At 41.1% G+C, this 15,513-nt stretch overlaps 1 protein-coding gene across 2 annotated transcripts in view; it reads left to right on the plus strand.

The window, feature by feature from the left end:
• The window catches only part of CTSC (cathepsin C), a 62,891-nt gene extending 47,754 nt beyond the window's left edge, over positions 1-15,137 (plus strand). For both annotated transcript variants that reach the window (XM_089656678.1, XM_089656692.1), the window contains one exon: positions 14,612-15,137. In XM_089656678.1, coding sequence (XP_089512804.1) covers positions 14,612-15,078 — 467 coding nt within the window. In that variant the 3' untranslated portion in view covers positions 15,079-15,137. The remainder of the gene's footprint in view (positions 1-14,611) is intronic.
• The last annotated feature ends 376 nt before the right edge of the window (positions 15,138-15,513 follow it).

Raw genomic sequence — 15,513 nt, forward strand, 5'->3', positions numbered from 1 at the left:
TGAGACTTTACGTCTGTGCAAGAGCTTTTTGTAATAAAGACCAGTCACTGCTGCTCTCTCTCCTTATGCAAGGTGACTGGTCTTGTATACGCCCTCTACTGTTGTTTTCTGCAAGCAGTCTGTAGTGGGTGGAGCTGCTGAGCCCCCTCCTACAGCTCTACTCTCTGCCCAGGATACGTAAAGCACAGTGATGATGTCACTGCTACTTTTATAAGGTAATATCTGGGTTTAAAAAGGAGTTTGGCGCACACAAAGTGGACAATGTTTCAAAACACTGCAAAAGCAACCCATGAGCTTTTGAAGGAAAAGAAGTGGAATATTTTGCAATGGCCGAGTCGATCACCTGATCTCAACCCAATTAAACATGCATTTCACTTGCTGAAGGCAAAACTAAAGGCAGAACGACCCACAAACAAAGAACAACTGAAGACAGCTGCAGTTAGAGCCTGGCAAAGCATCAGAAAGGAGGAACCCAGTCCTTGGTAATGTCCATGGGTTCCAGACTTCAAGCAGTCATTGCCAGTAAAGGATTCTCAACAAAATATTAAAAATGAACATTTTATTTATGATTGTATTCATTTGTCCAATTACTTTTGGTCACTTGAAAAAGGGGGGGTGGCTACTTTTAAGAGCTGTAATTCCTAAACCCTTCTTCCAATTTGGATGTACATACCCTCAAATTAAACCTGAGAGTGTACACTTTCAGCCCATATCCATGATATAACTATAGCTTGAATATGTTTTGGTAAATACCTGATAAAAACTAAAATTGTGCCTGTGTCCAAATATATATGGACCTAGCTGTATATTTAATTGAAAGGTTTCTTGCCCAGAGTTCAGCTTTAATCATTCCCTTACCATGTTAATGAGAGGGAAAGGCAAACCAAGGAAGCAGATTAAACTTTAGCTTTAATGAGTTTAATAGAACAGCTGCAGCAAAATTCTAAGCCGCAGGAGTCCCTGGGCTACAGGTTACAATTCAGATTCAGTAGGTGAGTAGAGCTCCAGTTGGGGAGCTCTCTGGAATGTGGGATGTGAGATGAGACCACCGTTCTAATACCCAACACTTGATTTTATTTGGGCTATTCCCCTGCAACAAACTATCCATTTCAGAACTTGCTATTCATCTTTTTCCAAAGAAAGTTTAAGCCAGCAATTAAAATGCACAAGATCCTTTCAGCAAAGACATGCAAATGAGCGCATTAAATCTGCCATTTAATGTTTCCAATTCATTTTTAATAACGTGCTATCACAGGTTGAAACAAATATGTCCATCAGACTCAACACTGGCTGAATTTTAACTAGTTGAAGAAGCCCAGCTGTCATTACCATAGTCAGGAGAGTAGAACATTCATATTCAGAGTATTAATGATTTCTGAACTGATATGTGCCTTGGTGAGATCGGATACCATCAAGGCAGATAACACCCAACTCTGCACCAAACGTTCAAAATGTCCATAATGAACTCACGACAAGTTGCCGTTTAGGCCTCAATCATTCGGGCATCTGCCTATTTTCTGCACCGGACGCAGGTTGTTGCTGGCAAAAGATTCCAGACACATTTAGATGCGTGTACAATTCTTTTTCAGTTCAAATGAATGGCTACACATTGACGCACCTACACGTTTAGGTGCGCCTGTGCGTACACATGTAGAATCTGCAGATTTGAGTGGTCCTGAACACAGAGGTGTCCTCATTTTTTTCTACGCAGCTAAGCACAGCACACATTTTTGCATGTACACCCAGCTGTGTGTATAGGCCCATTGATTACTATAGTACTGCATTACCACTTAACAACTGCCCACCTGCAGACAAAGTGGGCAAAGTGATGTACATGTACAGTGCCTTGAAAAAGTATTCATACGTAAATGTATTTTATTGGGATTTTATGTGCATTGAACAGTCTTCATGAGATGTTCAAAGCTTGGGAGATTTTTGTATAACCTAACCCTACTTTAAACTTCTCCACAACTTTATCCCTGACCTGTCTGGTGTGTTCTTTGGCCTTCATGATGTTGTTTGTTCACTAATGTTCTCTAACAAACCTCTGAGGGTTTCACAGAGCAGCTGTGTTTATACTGAGATTAAATTACACACAGGTGGACTCTATCTACTAATTGGGTGACTTCCGAAGGCAATTAGTTCCACTAGATTTTAGTTAGGGGTATCAGAGTAAAGGGGGTTGAATACAAATGCACGCCACACTTTTCAGATATTTATTTGTAAAGAATTTTGAAAAACATTTATCATTTTCCTTCCACTTAACAATTATGTGCCACTTTGTGTTGGTCTATCACATGAAATCCCAATAAATTACATTTACGTTTTTGGTTGTAACATGACAAAATGTGGAAAATTTCAAGGGGTATGAATACTTTTTCAAGGCACTGTATGTTGCTGCCTACTTTTTGGTCGCCCCTGGCCAACACCCACTGAGAGTGGCTTGTCAGCAAGTCCCAGCCAATTATTTACAACAAGGACCTGCTGATCGGCTGTGTACAATCACAACCCAGAGCTCTGTGTTGACAATCAACACAGAGCTCTATAAAGAGGAAACAATCTCTCTGTTTCTTATCTCTGCAAAGCAGGAATGAGAAACTAAGAGATCATTAGCAAAATCAGCACGCTTTACATACATTACACATTGTTAGGCACACATTTAACCCCTTGGTTGCCCTAGATGTTAACCCCTTCTTAGCCAATGTCAGTACAGTGATAGTGTATGATATTATCACTGATCACTCTATTAATGTCACTGGTGATGTCATTGGCAATTAGACAATTCCCCCCAGGGTCAGTTAGTGTCAGATTGCGGTCACACTATCACAGTCCCATTATACACTCACCAACCACTTTATTAGATACAACTGTTCAATTGCTTGGTAACACACATTGCTAATCAGCCAATCACATGGCAGCAACTCAATGCATTTAGGCATGTAGAGCCTGGTGGTGAAGACGACTTCATGAAGTTCAAACTGAGCATCAGAATGGGGAACAAACAGGAATTAAGTGACTTTGAACGTGGCATGGTTGTTGGTGCCAAATGGGCTGGTCTGAGGATTTCAAAAACCACTGGTCTACTGGGATTTTCACACACAATCATCTCTAGGGTTCACAGAGAATGGTCTGATAAAAATATCCAGTGAGCGGCAGTTGTGTGGACGAAAATGACTGTCAGAGGTCAGAGGAGAATGGGCAGACTGGTTCAGCTGCGCCATTCAGATGGTAGGGTCAGAATTTGGTGTAAACAGCATTTTATTGGATATGTTTTATAACAGAAAGTAAAAAAATTGTATTTATTTTTTTCAAAATTTTTGTTTATATAGCAAAAATGAAAAAACAGTGGTGACAAAACACCACCAAAGGAAAGCTCTATTTGTATGAAAAAATTATATAAATTTAATTTGGGTACAGAGTTGCATGACTGTGCAATTACTAGTTAAAGAAGCAGAGTGTAGTAGAGCAAAAAATGGCCTGGTCATGAATGGGGTGAAACTTTCCGAAGCTCAAGTGGTTAAGATGCGTACAAGTTATCTGCTGTATGTATCTAAACGCAGCTTTTTTTTACCCATCTGAATGAGCCCTTAGGCTCTTTCCTGCTGCAAATTTTTGGCAACATAATTTTCACGCGATTCTGCATGTCGCATAGGGCTGGCTCATTCACTTGATTGGGCTGCCCTATGAACATTTGGGGCCCGAAAAGAAGCACCTGCTCCTATTTGGGTGACAAAATTCATGCAACTTTTAAAGGCATTTTTTTTTGCTATTGCCGCGCGATCCTGTCGCACCACAGTTGAGGCAGAATCACATTTGGGGTGCCATTGAAGCATAATGGCACCCAAAGCGTTGTGCTGTGATTGCCTCATGATTTAGAATCGTAGGTAGAATTCCAGCGATTCTGTCCATGATTCCTCATCATGAGGTGTAAATGGAGCCTTAATCTGCAAAGCAGCAAAAACAGTCCACTCAACAAAAAGAGATTGATCTCAAGGAAATAGGGATCAGCAAAACTGCAAACATCAACGAAAACGAGATTTCTGTGGCACTGCACCATTTTCTCAAAATGCGTTGAAGTCAATGAGTAAGATGAAATTAACCACTTGCCTACCAGGGACATTTTTTAAATTTTTTTGCACACAAATATTAAAATTTGCATTTTTTTCTAGAAATGACTGTAAGTACCCCAAAAAGGTATATATATTCTGAAAGCAGAAACCCTGAAAAATAAAATGTTGGTAGTTGCAATTTTTAATGTCGCACATAATTAGTTATTTATCCAACTTGCACTTTTCAGGAAAAATGCACTGAAATGAATTTTTGTGCAAACACTATATTGTACTCAATATTGCAATATTGTACTCAATTTTTATGGTAAAATAAAAAAGATTGGTTTGCACCTCGTAAATAGATCCCACATATGTCAAGTCTTAAAATTGCGCATGGCCATGGAGTCACAAAAAAAATATGGTATTCAAAATTCTCCATAGAAAACGCTTTAAAATCTTTTACAAGTTATCAGTTTGAAGTTAACTGTGAATGATGTCCCTAGAATTATTGCTCCCACTCTGATGTTTGTGGCAATTAATTATTTGTAGAGGATAATGTTATCGTTTAGTGTCACAGATCAAGAGAAACTCATAAAATGACATGTTGCCATTTCAAAGCCAAAAAGGGTTCCACTTTAGCTTTTTGAAGTTCCATTAAAAAAAATCCTTCATGGAAAGTTTAAGAGAAAGTATAAAAAAAAAAGCTCCCATTAGGTCACGTTGAATAATCCGTTGACATCCTCTTGCTCATGTGATTCGTCACACTGATAGGGTCAGCCTCTCATGTCATGTGAACAGCTGATGGAGATAAAGTGAGAATTACATCTCTACAAACAGTGCATTCATCTCCGCAGCCACTAATCATCCATTCTTCCTTATATACCTAATAATCCAAAAGGTTTAGCGGAACGCCAAAAACCAAAAGTCCAAATACTTTCCTATGGATGTCATATGAAGCTAAATATTTTCCCCACCTTGTCTGTAATAATGACCCCCAGGGAGCTGCTGAATTTTAATGGTCACTCCTACTTTTCCTGCTGGTGACCTGCCCTGTAGCTACACCCAGACATCCACTGATTGGAACAAACAGACACACTTCTAATTCTTCAATCTTTTAAGGCCTCATTCACATGGGTGCTGAGGCGTGTAGTCCACACATCTTGAGCCACCAGGTGTTCCCATTCAAGTCTATGGGGATGCAGCAGCTGCAGGAACACAGGCGCTTGGCCTAGTTTGACTGGGGTGCAGGTAGATGGCCCCAAACAACTGACTTCTGTTGAACAGGGATGGCCACATATGTATTGGATTTGTGCAAATAAAAAAAGTATCACAGACAGTACTCAATTGTTTCTGAATAGAGAAAATTCAGATGTTATCCACTTTTTTATTTGCATTATCATCCGATTTTTCAGGACAAGATTTTGGGGGTATACTCCAATCATCAAGGTCCATGCAAGATTATTACTGCTTGGCCCTTGATGAAGGGGACAAACCCCAAAAGCTTGTCCTGAAAACTTGTATGCTAATGCAGATATAAAGAGTATTATGGAGAGTACTCAATTGTTTCCACATAAAGATATTGAAAGATATTAGACTGTTTGGGTCTAAAGAGTACACTGAGATGTCTACTGAGCTGATAGATATTTTTGCTGCTATTTTGGGGTATCCCGTACCCCTATGAAGCCGGCCGTAGATGGATCAAAATTCAGCTGGATCAACAGAGACCGGACAAATTTTGATCCATCTACGGCTGGCTTCCTAGAGGTACAGGACACTCAAAAACAGCAAGAAAGGATCCATCAACTCAGTAGACATCTTAGCAAACTCTTTAGATCCAAACAGACTAATATATTTCAGTATCTTTATGTAGAAACAATTGAGTGCTGTCTGTGATACTTTTTATATCTTCACTAACATCCAATTTTTCAGAACAAGATTTTGGGCTATGTCCCCTTCATCAAGATCCAAGCAATACTAATCTTGCTTGGACCTTGATGAGGGCAGTACACCCTGAAAGCTTGTCCTGAAAAATCAGATGTTAGTGCAAATAAAAAATGTATCATGGACAGCACTCAATTGTTTCTGTTGAAAGTGCTCTAAAATGGCTGCAATCACCTCAAGTAAGTATCTTTATTCATCAGGCTAATGTAGAATTGGACATGGTATTCTATAGGAGGTCTAACTAAGGTTCTAAGGAAGTCTTTAATTAGACCTCATTTAGAATAGAATGTGCCCAGTTCTAGTGCCTGCACTTAGGGATCGTTCATATGCCAGCCATGTTTTTTTTATTTTAGAAAATAATATTTCCTCCTATTTTTCCTCCTATCTTTCATCCCAAAACTGCTGATCTTCGACTTCTTGTAGCCGCTTTCTGTCTACATGCACTCCAGCGGGGGCTTCATGGCATTGCTCAAGGTGGGTTTCCTGCTGTTGAAATTAGTTAAGCACATTGGGTAATCTGTGTTGGCATGACTATACGCATATGTGACAGGGTGACAACTCAGGAGCACAACTGAGGGAAAGGGATAGAGTGTTGTCACCCAATAACAGGAAATTCTTAAACATGGACCTTCATTGCAAAATCACTCGGTAGGTATTATTTTAATGAAAACTGCAGATATAAAAAGATGGAAAAGAAGCTTAATGCCTTCTTGACCATGCTCTAGTTGAAAGATGGCTACAGCGTGGCTCTCCAGTTCTGGTAGGACATCCATGGATGTTCTCCCACTTGCCCCCTGGTGTTCGAATAGTGCGCGCTCTGTGACCTCTGTGTCCTCTGGACACAGCTGATCACAGATCGTGGTAAAGGGCCTATTGTGGCTCTTTACCATGTGATCAGCTGTGTCTGGTAAACAGACTTGTCGGTTATCAGTATTTCTTTCCTCATACGTCTCTGTGTGAACAAAGGAGAGCCAATAACCGGCCAGTATGACAGGACGCAGTGAATACATTGTTTACATTCATAATCAGTGCACTGATCATCAAGTGTAGCCTTATTAGTGCACATCAGTGCTGCCTCATCAGTGCCCATCAATGCAGTTTATTAGTGCCCATCAGTGCAGCCTCATTAGTGCAAATTATTGAAGAAGTAAAATTACTTATTTGCAAAATTTTATAACAGAAACTAAGACAAATATTTTTTTTTTCAAAATGTTTTTTTTCTGTTTGTTTAGCAAAAAATAAAAAGCGGTGATTAAATATCACCAAAAGAAAGCTCTATCTGTCTCAAAAAATGATAATTTCAAATGGGTATAGTGTTGCATGACTGCGCAATTGTCATTCTAAGTGTGAGAGCTCTGAAATCTGAAAATCAGCCTGGGCAGGAAGGCAGTTCATTACTGGCAGGATCATTACCGGCAACGAAACTTGGGTGCACAGGTTTCATACAAAATTTCATGCTTGCTTTCTGTTCTAACTTGCCGTCCATGATGAAATAGCAAAAGTGGTAAAGCACATGGTAAGAATAGCACCAGTTGCACAGAGGACGATGTCTATTGGCACATTGACTTATGAAGGTCAATGCTTCCTGTGACTGTGCATGCAGCCTTGTGCTGCCATCTGTTGGCGTGTTACAAATTTAGTCTTGAAACTTTTTGACACCACCTCATATACAGTGTATATATATATATATATATATATATATATATATACACACATTATGAAAGGCAAGGTGATAGATGCATGCTATGTGTCACCTCGCATGCGTTCATATCTGGGAGATTAAGGTGTCCAGTCCGGGTTTTCCAGGCCACTATGGCATTGGTGGTTCCAGACCGGATTTTGTGGTCCACCGATGACCACCAGCAGGTGGTATAAATCAGGTAGGACTGGAGCAAGAAGTCACTCTTGGCCTGGGACTCAGAGAGCCATATCTGAGTGAGCTGTGGATGAAAGGGTTCATTGTACAAGAAAGGAAAAGGTTTGCATTCTGTTTTGATTTTGTTGGTGAAAGGAAGAAGCCCTTATGTTTAGTTAGTGCCTGGATGGCAAGGGTTTATTTTCTGTTTTGTTTATTTATGATGCTTGCAACCTTTTAAATAAAACTGATGACAAGTCATTTTACGAAAATCCTGCTGTCTGGACTACCTTTTTCCCAGGGAAGGTGATCCCCACCTGAGCTAGCCACACAATAAATAAATTATACTATATTGCCAAAAGTATTGGGACGCCTGCCTTTACATGCACGTGAACTTTAATGGCATCCCAGTCTTAGTCCATAGGGTTCAATATTGAGTTGGCCCACCCTTTGCAGCTATAACAGCTTCAACTCTTCTGGGAAGGCTGAACACAAGGTTTAGGAGGGTGTCTATGGGAATGTTTGACCATTCTTCTAGAAGCGCATTTGTGAGGTCAGGCACTGATGTTGGACGAGACAGCCTGGTTCACAGTATCAATCTCTAATTCATCCCAAAGGGGTTCTATCTGGTTAAGGTCAGGACTCTGTGCAGGCCAGTCAAGTTCCTCCACCCCAAACTTGCTCGTCCATGCCTTTATGGACCTTGCTTTGTGCACTGGTGCGCAGTCATTTTGTAACAGGTAGGGGTCATCCCCAAGCTATTCCCACAAAGTCGGGAACATGAAATTGTCCAAAATGTCTTGGTATGCTGACGCCTTAAAGTTCTCTTCACTGGAACTAAGGGGCCAAGCCCAACCCCTGAAAAACAAACCCACATCATAATCCCCCCTCCAGCAAACTTTACACTTGGCAGAATGCAGTCAGGCACGTACCGTTCTTCTGGAAATCGCCAAACCCAGACACGTCCATCGGATTGTCAAACAGAGAAGTGTGATTCATCACTCCAGAGAACAAGTCTCCACTGCTCTAGAGTCCAGTGGTGGCATGCTTTAGGCCACTGCATCTAACACTTTGCATTGCACTTGGTGATGTAAGGCTTGGATGCAGCTGCTCGGCCATGGAAACCCATTCCATGAAGCTCTCTACAGACTGTTGTGCTAATCTGAAGGCCACACGAAGTTTGGAGGTCTTTAGTTATTGACTCTGCAGCCAGTTGGTGACTTTCATGCGCTTCAGCATGTGCTTACCCTGCTCTGTCATTTTACTTGGCATACCACTTTGTGGCTGAGTTGCTGTTGTTCCCAGTTGCTTCCACTTTGTTATAATACCACTAACAGTTGACCGTGGAATATTTAGTAGCAAGGAAATTTCAAGGATGGATATATTGCACAGGTGGCAACCTATCACGGTACCACACTTGAAGTCACTGAGCTCCTCAGAACGATCCATTCTTTCACAAATATTTGTAGGAGCAGTCTGCATGCCTAGGTGCTTGACTTTATACACCTGTGGCCATGGAGGTGATTGGAACACTTGAGTCCAATGATTTGGAGGGATGTCCCAATACTTTTGGCAATAGTGTGTGTGTGTATACTATAGGTGATTATGTTATCTCTGCTTTCAGCTGCATAGGGGGCTTTGAGAGGTGGAGGAGCAGCACACTGATATTCCCATTGAATGGCTGCACAGGGAGGGGGTGTCAGGAGGACAGGTTTGATCATTGGAATCATTGTATAATTTTCCCAGCACAGCCAGAAAACTGAAAAGGATGTGCTCTTATGATTACTGTGGTCAGTTTAAAATAGGAAAGCAGGGGGACTGGCAGGATCATCAGGAATTTCACACAAAGGAAGCAATACAAAGAAAACAGGATACATATTTACACAAGTACATATGGTACAACAGATACTGTGCATATCAGAATTATGAAATATTGGGGTAACATATTTTTTACATTTTTGGAGCAAGACTGGGCTGGAGCAAGACTGGGCTAAAGCAGTAGAGGCACCTGACTTAGGTGCTATACTGCTGATGGAGCTTCTCCTTCCCCTGAAACAAACTTGAAGATCAAGTCTTACAACTATACCCTGATTTCATTAACTGCATATTTATTCCAAGTCAGTGACTTAAAAAAGTAAAAGACAGTCAGGCAACTAGCACTTTTAGAAGCAAGTCAATAAAGGCAGAGAGCCCAACGGTTGCACACAGCTGCATTCCTGATCCTGGCAGCATATGTTCTCAAAACATGCAGCCAATCAGAAACTGTACATACTGTCACATGTATCATAAACATTAGGCGTTCCTGATTTCCTGCAGATTACGAGAAGCTCAGTCTCTGACAACGACCCAGAACCAAACTGCAGGATCAAATCTGTTCAGTTGTGCCAACTCTGCCATCAAGGAGGACTGATTAGGTAAGAGTGGTTCGCAGTGAATGTGCAGCAAATGAGTGGGCAATGAGATTGAGGAAAGAGGAAAGAGAAGGTCAGAAAACTCCAACTAGTGTAAACAGAAACACGGAATTGTGAGAACTCAAAGAGAACAGAAGGAAGAAGAGTAAAGAATTGTAAATAAAAAGTCAAAGATGAGTTCACTGTCTCCTGAACCCTACTGGGGTCCCATCATTTATGGTGCTAAGTGTTGTGCAGTGTAGAACAGTGCTGCTATACTTAATTGAGGCTTTCTATTCCAACTATTTCACTGTTTTAGAAAAGGATTGTGTTCTGTACAGATTTATTGTCAGACGTTTCTAGATATACGCTAACCAGCACACAGGGACTGAACATGGGGTTAAAGCAGAGCAGAACTCCAGGCTTTTTTTTTTTATTAAAATGTGTGTGTAACACAGAGTTAACTCCCTTGAGGTTTACGCAACCTCTTGGAACACTACCCTTTTTTTATAATATCTACACTTTCAGTCATGCCAGGAAGTATAACTTTCAAAACTTACAATTTTAAGGTTATTTTTTTTAACTGTAATTTAGAAAACAAAAATCTGGTGCAGCTCTGGATAGAAACCAATCAACTTCCATTTTTTGTTTGTTTTCTCAAAGCTTAGCTGAACAAGCTGATTGGATACCATGCACAGCTGCACCAGATTTTGCACCAGGGGCGGACTGACTATTTGAGAATTCGGGCATTGCCCGAGGGCCCAGGGTCAGTAGGGGGCCCCATGAGATGCCCTTGGTACCTTTCATAGGCTTTTTGGGGTGTGGTTTGAGTGTGGGTGAGGACACAGGGGCCCCATTATCCCCTATTGCCCAGGTGCCCCATGAGTTGTCAGTCCACCCCTGTAAATTTGCACACTCCAGTTTTAGTAAATCAATACCAAAGTGTCTCTAAACCCAAAACCAAATATATATATATATATATATATATATATATATATATATATATATATATTGCAATTTAGTAGTCTTTGGTGTGGGTGCTGCTTTAGTTTTCCTTTCTCTCAGTTTTTTCCCATTTATATACTTTGTCCTAAAATAGTATGGTAAAAATAAAAGTTATAAGCAAGTGATAGAGAGGTCCTTCCTGTAGAGATGTCATGGGTGAGTCAGGCCCCATATATAAGCCAGGTGGGGATGGGGTTGCCACCTCATCCCTTTAAAACGAACACATATTAATTACACAGGTTATGTGGCTGATTTAATGCAGATAAGTTACTAAGTGTTTTTAATTACCACCTTAATCAGCCACAGAACCTGTGTAAATAATATGTGTTCGGTTTTGAAGGGATGAGGTGGAAACCCTAGGTGGGGAGGACCCTTAGGCTACGTTCACACTAGCGTTGTGTGCAGGCGGCAGAGAGGCGTTTGGGAAGCGTTTTTACCGCTTCCCAAACGCCTCTGCCAGTTCTGCACATTATAGCACATGGTGCTGTTCTAACGGGAGCGTTTGTGTCACGTTGCGTCGCGGCACAACGGACGCCTCTGGTCGAGTAAGGAGGTGTTGAAGCCTCCTATTCTCGTCTATGGTGCCGCTGCGCAAACGCCCGGCCGGCGTGTGCGGTTGCGGGGCATTTGCGGAGCGGTAACACCACTCAAACTGCATTATAGGTGTTTGTGGGGCGTTATTTACGCTCGGCAAATGCCTAGCAACCGCCTAGCAACCACCGCTAAACGCATGCGGCGTTTGCGGAGCGTTTGCCGAGCGTTAAAAAACGCTCCGCAAACGCCGGACCAACGCTTGCCAAACGCTATAGGGGCGTTTATCAAGCATTGGTAAAACAGCCAAGTGTGAACGAGCCCTTAAAGCAGATGGGGCATGGGAGCCAAATACCTTACACCTATGTAGATGTAGTCAGCACAGCCAAGGTCCTGCTCAGGGCAGCAGTCCCAGGAGAGGTGTAGAGTGCAGTAGGAGAAATCCTACTGGGAGAGATTTACTGAAACTGGAGAGTTCAAAATCTGGTGCAGCTCTGGTTTTATCATCAAAGGGTTAGGGTTAGGCTTCTAACTGAACAAGATGAAGTTAGGAGCTGATTGGCTACCATGCACAGCTGCACCAGATTCTGAGTGCTCCAGTTTTAGTACATCTCCCCTACAGAGTTCACAAGGGATGAACTGAGAGTAGAACACCGGAGATCACAGGAGAAGGATGAAGAATGCAGGGAATAGAGGCACTGAGAAACACAGGGATTCACTGAGAATGCAAGGAGGCGATGTGGGGTCTGGCTGCTATAGCATGTAGATACATATCTCGAACACTGGGCAACCCACATGTTAGCCTTTTAAGACAGTGCTCCCTCTGTGGTTAGCTTCAGAAGCCAGCAGCCACAGACAGAGGCCAAGACCTGATGAAACATGGGAAAGGTGAGCCTCCCCATATTTTTTTATCTTGGGTTTGGACACAGTTTAATTTAGGACTTGCTGTCCTTTTGAAAGTCATTCCACCATGACTGAAGTGGTTTCAGAAAATTAGGAAATCACATTAAACACATTCACTTCATTAGAAAAATTAAATTTGATTCCATTACTTACTGAATATATACAATGCCTTAAAAAAGTATTCATACCCTGTGCAATTTTCCACATTTTGTCATGTTACAACCAAAAAGGTAAAGGTATTTTACTGGGATTTTATGTGATAGACCAACACAAAGAGGCACATAATTGTGAAGTGGAAGGAAAATGATAAATGGTTTTCAAAATTGCTTGACAAATAAATATGTGAAAAGTGTGGCGTGCATTTGTATTCAGCCCACCTGAGTCAATACTTTGTAGTACCACCTTTCGCTGCAATTCCAGCTGCAAGTTTTCTGGAATATGTCTCTACCAGCTTTGCACATCTAGAGAGTGAAATTTTTGCCCATTCTTCTTTGCAAAATAGCTCAAGCTCTGTCAGATTGGATGGAGGGTGTCTGTAAACAGCAATTTTCAAGTCTTGCTACAGATTCTCAATTGATTTAGGTCTGGATTTTGACTGGGCCATTCTAACACAATATGCTTTGATATAAACCATTCCATTGTAGCTCTGGCTGGATGTTTTGGGTCGCTGTCCTGCTGGAAGGTGAACCTCCCCCAGTCTCAAGTCTTTTGCAGATTCTAACAGGTTTTCTTCTATGATTGCCCTGTATTTGGCTCCATCCATCTTCCCATCAACTCTGACCAGCTTCCCTGTCCATGCTGAAGAAAAGCATACCCACAACATGATGCTGCCACCACCATGTTTCACGGTGGGCATGGTGTGTTCACGGTGATGTGCAGTCTTAGTTTTCCACCACACATAGCGTTTTGCTTTTAGGCCAAAAAGTTACATTTTTTCTTTTCTGACCAGAGCATCTTCTTCCACACTTTTGACTTCTTATAGCTTTCTTTTAACAATGGCTTCCTCTTGCCACTTTCCATAAAGGCAAGATTTGTGGAGTGCACGACTAATAGTTGTCCTGTGGACAAATTCTCCCACCTGAGCTACGAATCTCTGCAGCTCCATCAGAGTTACCATGGACCTCTTGACTGCTTCTCTGATTAATGCTCTCCTTGCCCAGCCTGTCAGTTTAGGTGAATGACCATGTCTGGGTAGGTTTGCAGTTGTGCCATATTCTTTCCATTTTCGAATGATGGATTGAACAGTGCTCCGTGAGATATTCAAAGCTTGGGATATTTTTTTATAACCTAACCCAGCTTTAAACTTCTCTACAACCTTATTCTCTAACAAACCTCTCGGGCTTCACAGAACAGCTGTATTTATACCGAGAATAAATTACAGACAGGTGGACTCTATTTACTAATTAAGTGACTTCTGAAGGCAATTGGTTCCACTAGATTTTATTTAGTTGTATCAGAGTAAAGGGGGTGAATATAAAGACACACCACACTTTTCAGATATTTATTTGTAAAAAAATTTGTGTGGGTCTATCACATAAAATATCATTAAAATACATTTATGATTTTGGTTGTAACATGACAAAATGTGGAAAATGGGTTATGGATACTTTTTCAAGGCACCTGGTTCAAGAACATTGCTACAGGAATATTGAAAGTTTCAAAAGAACAGTGAACAGACAAGAGGCTTTATGTAAATCCCAAACTGGTTTTGCATTGTTTCTCCAATGACTTAAAACCTTTAGCTCCGATTGTTCCCAACTGGAACTACAATTACAGTTTTCTTCAAGCGAAGATCTGTCCAGTCTCCTAAGCCTGAGAATTATAAGCCTAACCTATGCTTCTTCTGTTGTACCAGCTTGTTGGACAGTCAAGTGCCATCTGGAGTTTGGGAAGCCTTGTTTTGGATGCTTCATGATGTTTCTTTTCTTCCCATGTAGCTATGAAACAACAGATATCCTGCAGCTACATTCCCGTGTCTGATATTAACCATAGTCTTTTATGTGGAGGATCTATAAATGATGTCCATGCTCTGATGGATGGCCGTGAAGAACATTCTGCTTTGAAGGAGGATCAAAAGATTCCTACTGACGGTTGGCTGCCACAGCTCTCCTGCCAGCATGATGCTGTCACTATTTGTGTTTACTGCTTAATCAATGAGTATAGAGAACTTCACCAGCTGAAGGAAGCATCTGAGATAAAAAAGGCGACTATGATCCCACAAGAGAAACAAGCCCTGAGCAAGGAGAATTTTCTTAAAAGTGATCTATTTCATATAGATCAATTGAAGAAAAATAAGAGCTGCGTTGACCATGTTGTTCCTGAGTGCAATAGACTTTTCATTATGAAGGTGATATTTTTCTTGTGTTTGCTGTACACACTCATAAATATTACACTATTCCTATGAATAGCTTAATGTTGTCTACAATTTGAAGGAATCCAAATACACTGTGATAGAAATTTTGATTCTTTTCATTCTTTTCTTTTGTGGGGAAATTAAATGTGTATGTGTTTTTGCATCATAGTTATTTAGTAGTCAGTTCCACGGTTTACGTAAATAATGTACAGTGGGGCAAAAAAGTATTTAGTCAGCCACCAATTGTGCAAGTTCTCCCACTTAAAAATATGAGAGAGGCCTGTAATTGGCATCATAGGTAGACCTCAACTATGAGAGACAAAATGAGAAAAAAAATCCAGACAATCACATTGGCTGATTTGGAAAGAATTTATTTGCAAATTACGGTGGAAAATAAGTATTTGGTCACCTACACACAAGCAAGATTTCTGGCTCTCACAGACCTGTACCTTCTTCTTTAAGAGGCTCCTCTGTCCTGCACTTATT

This window comes from Staurois parvus, unplaced genomic scaffold, assembly GCF_062004578.1.
Source record: "Staurois parvus isolate SC_StPar_1 unplaced genomic scaffold, SC_StPar_1.0 ptg000027l, whole genome shotgun sequence".
Classification (NCBI taxonomy): Eukaryota; Metazoa; Chordata; class Amphibia; order Anura; family Ranidae; genus Staurois; species Staurois parvus.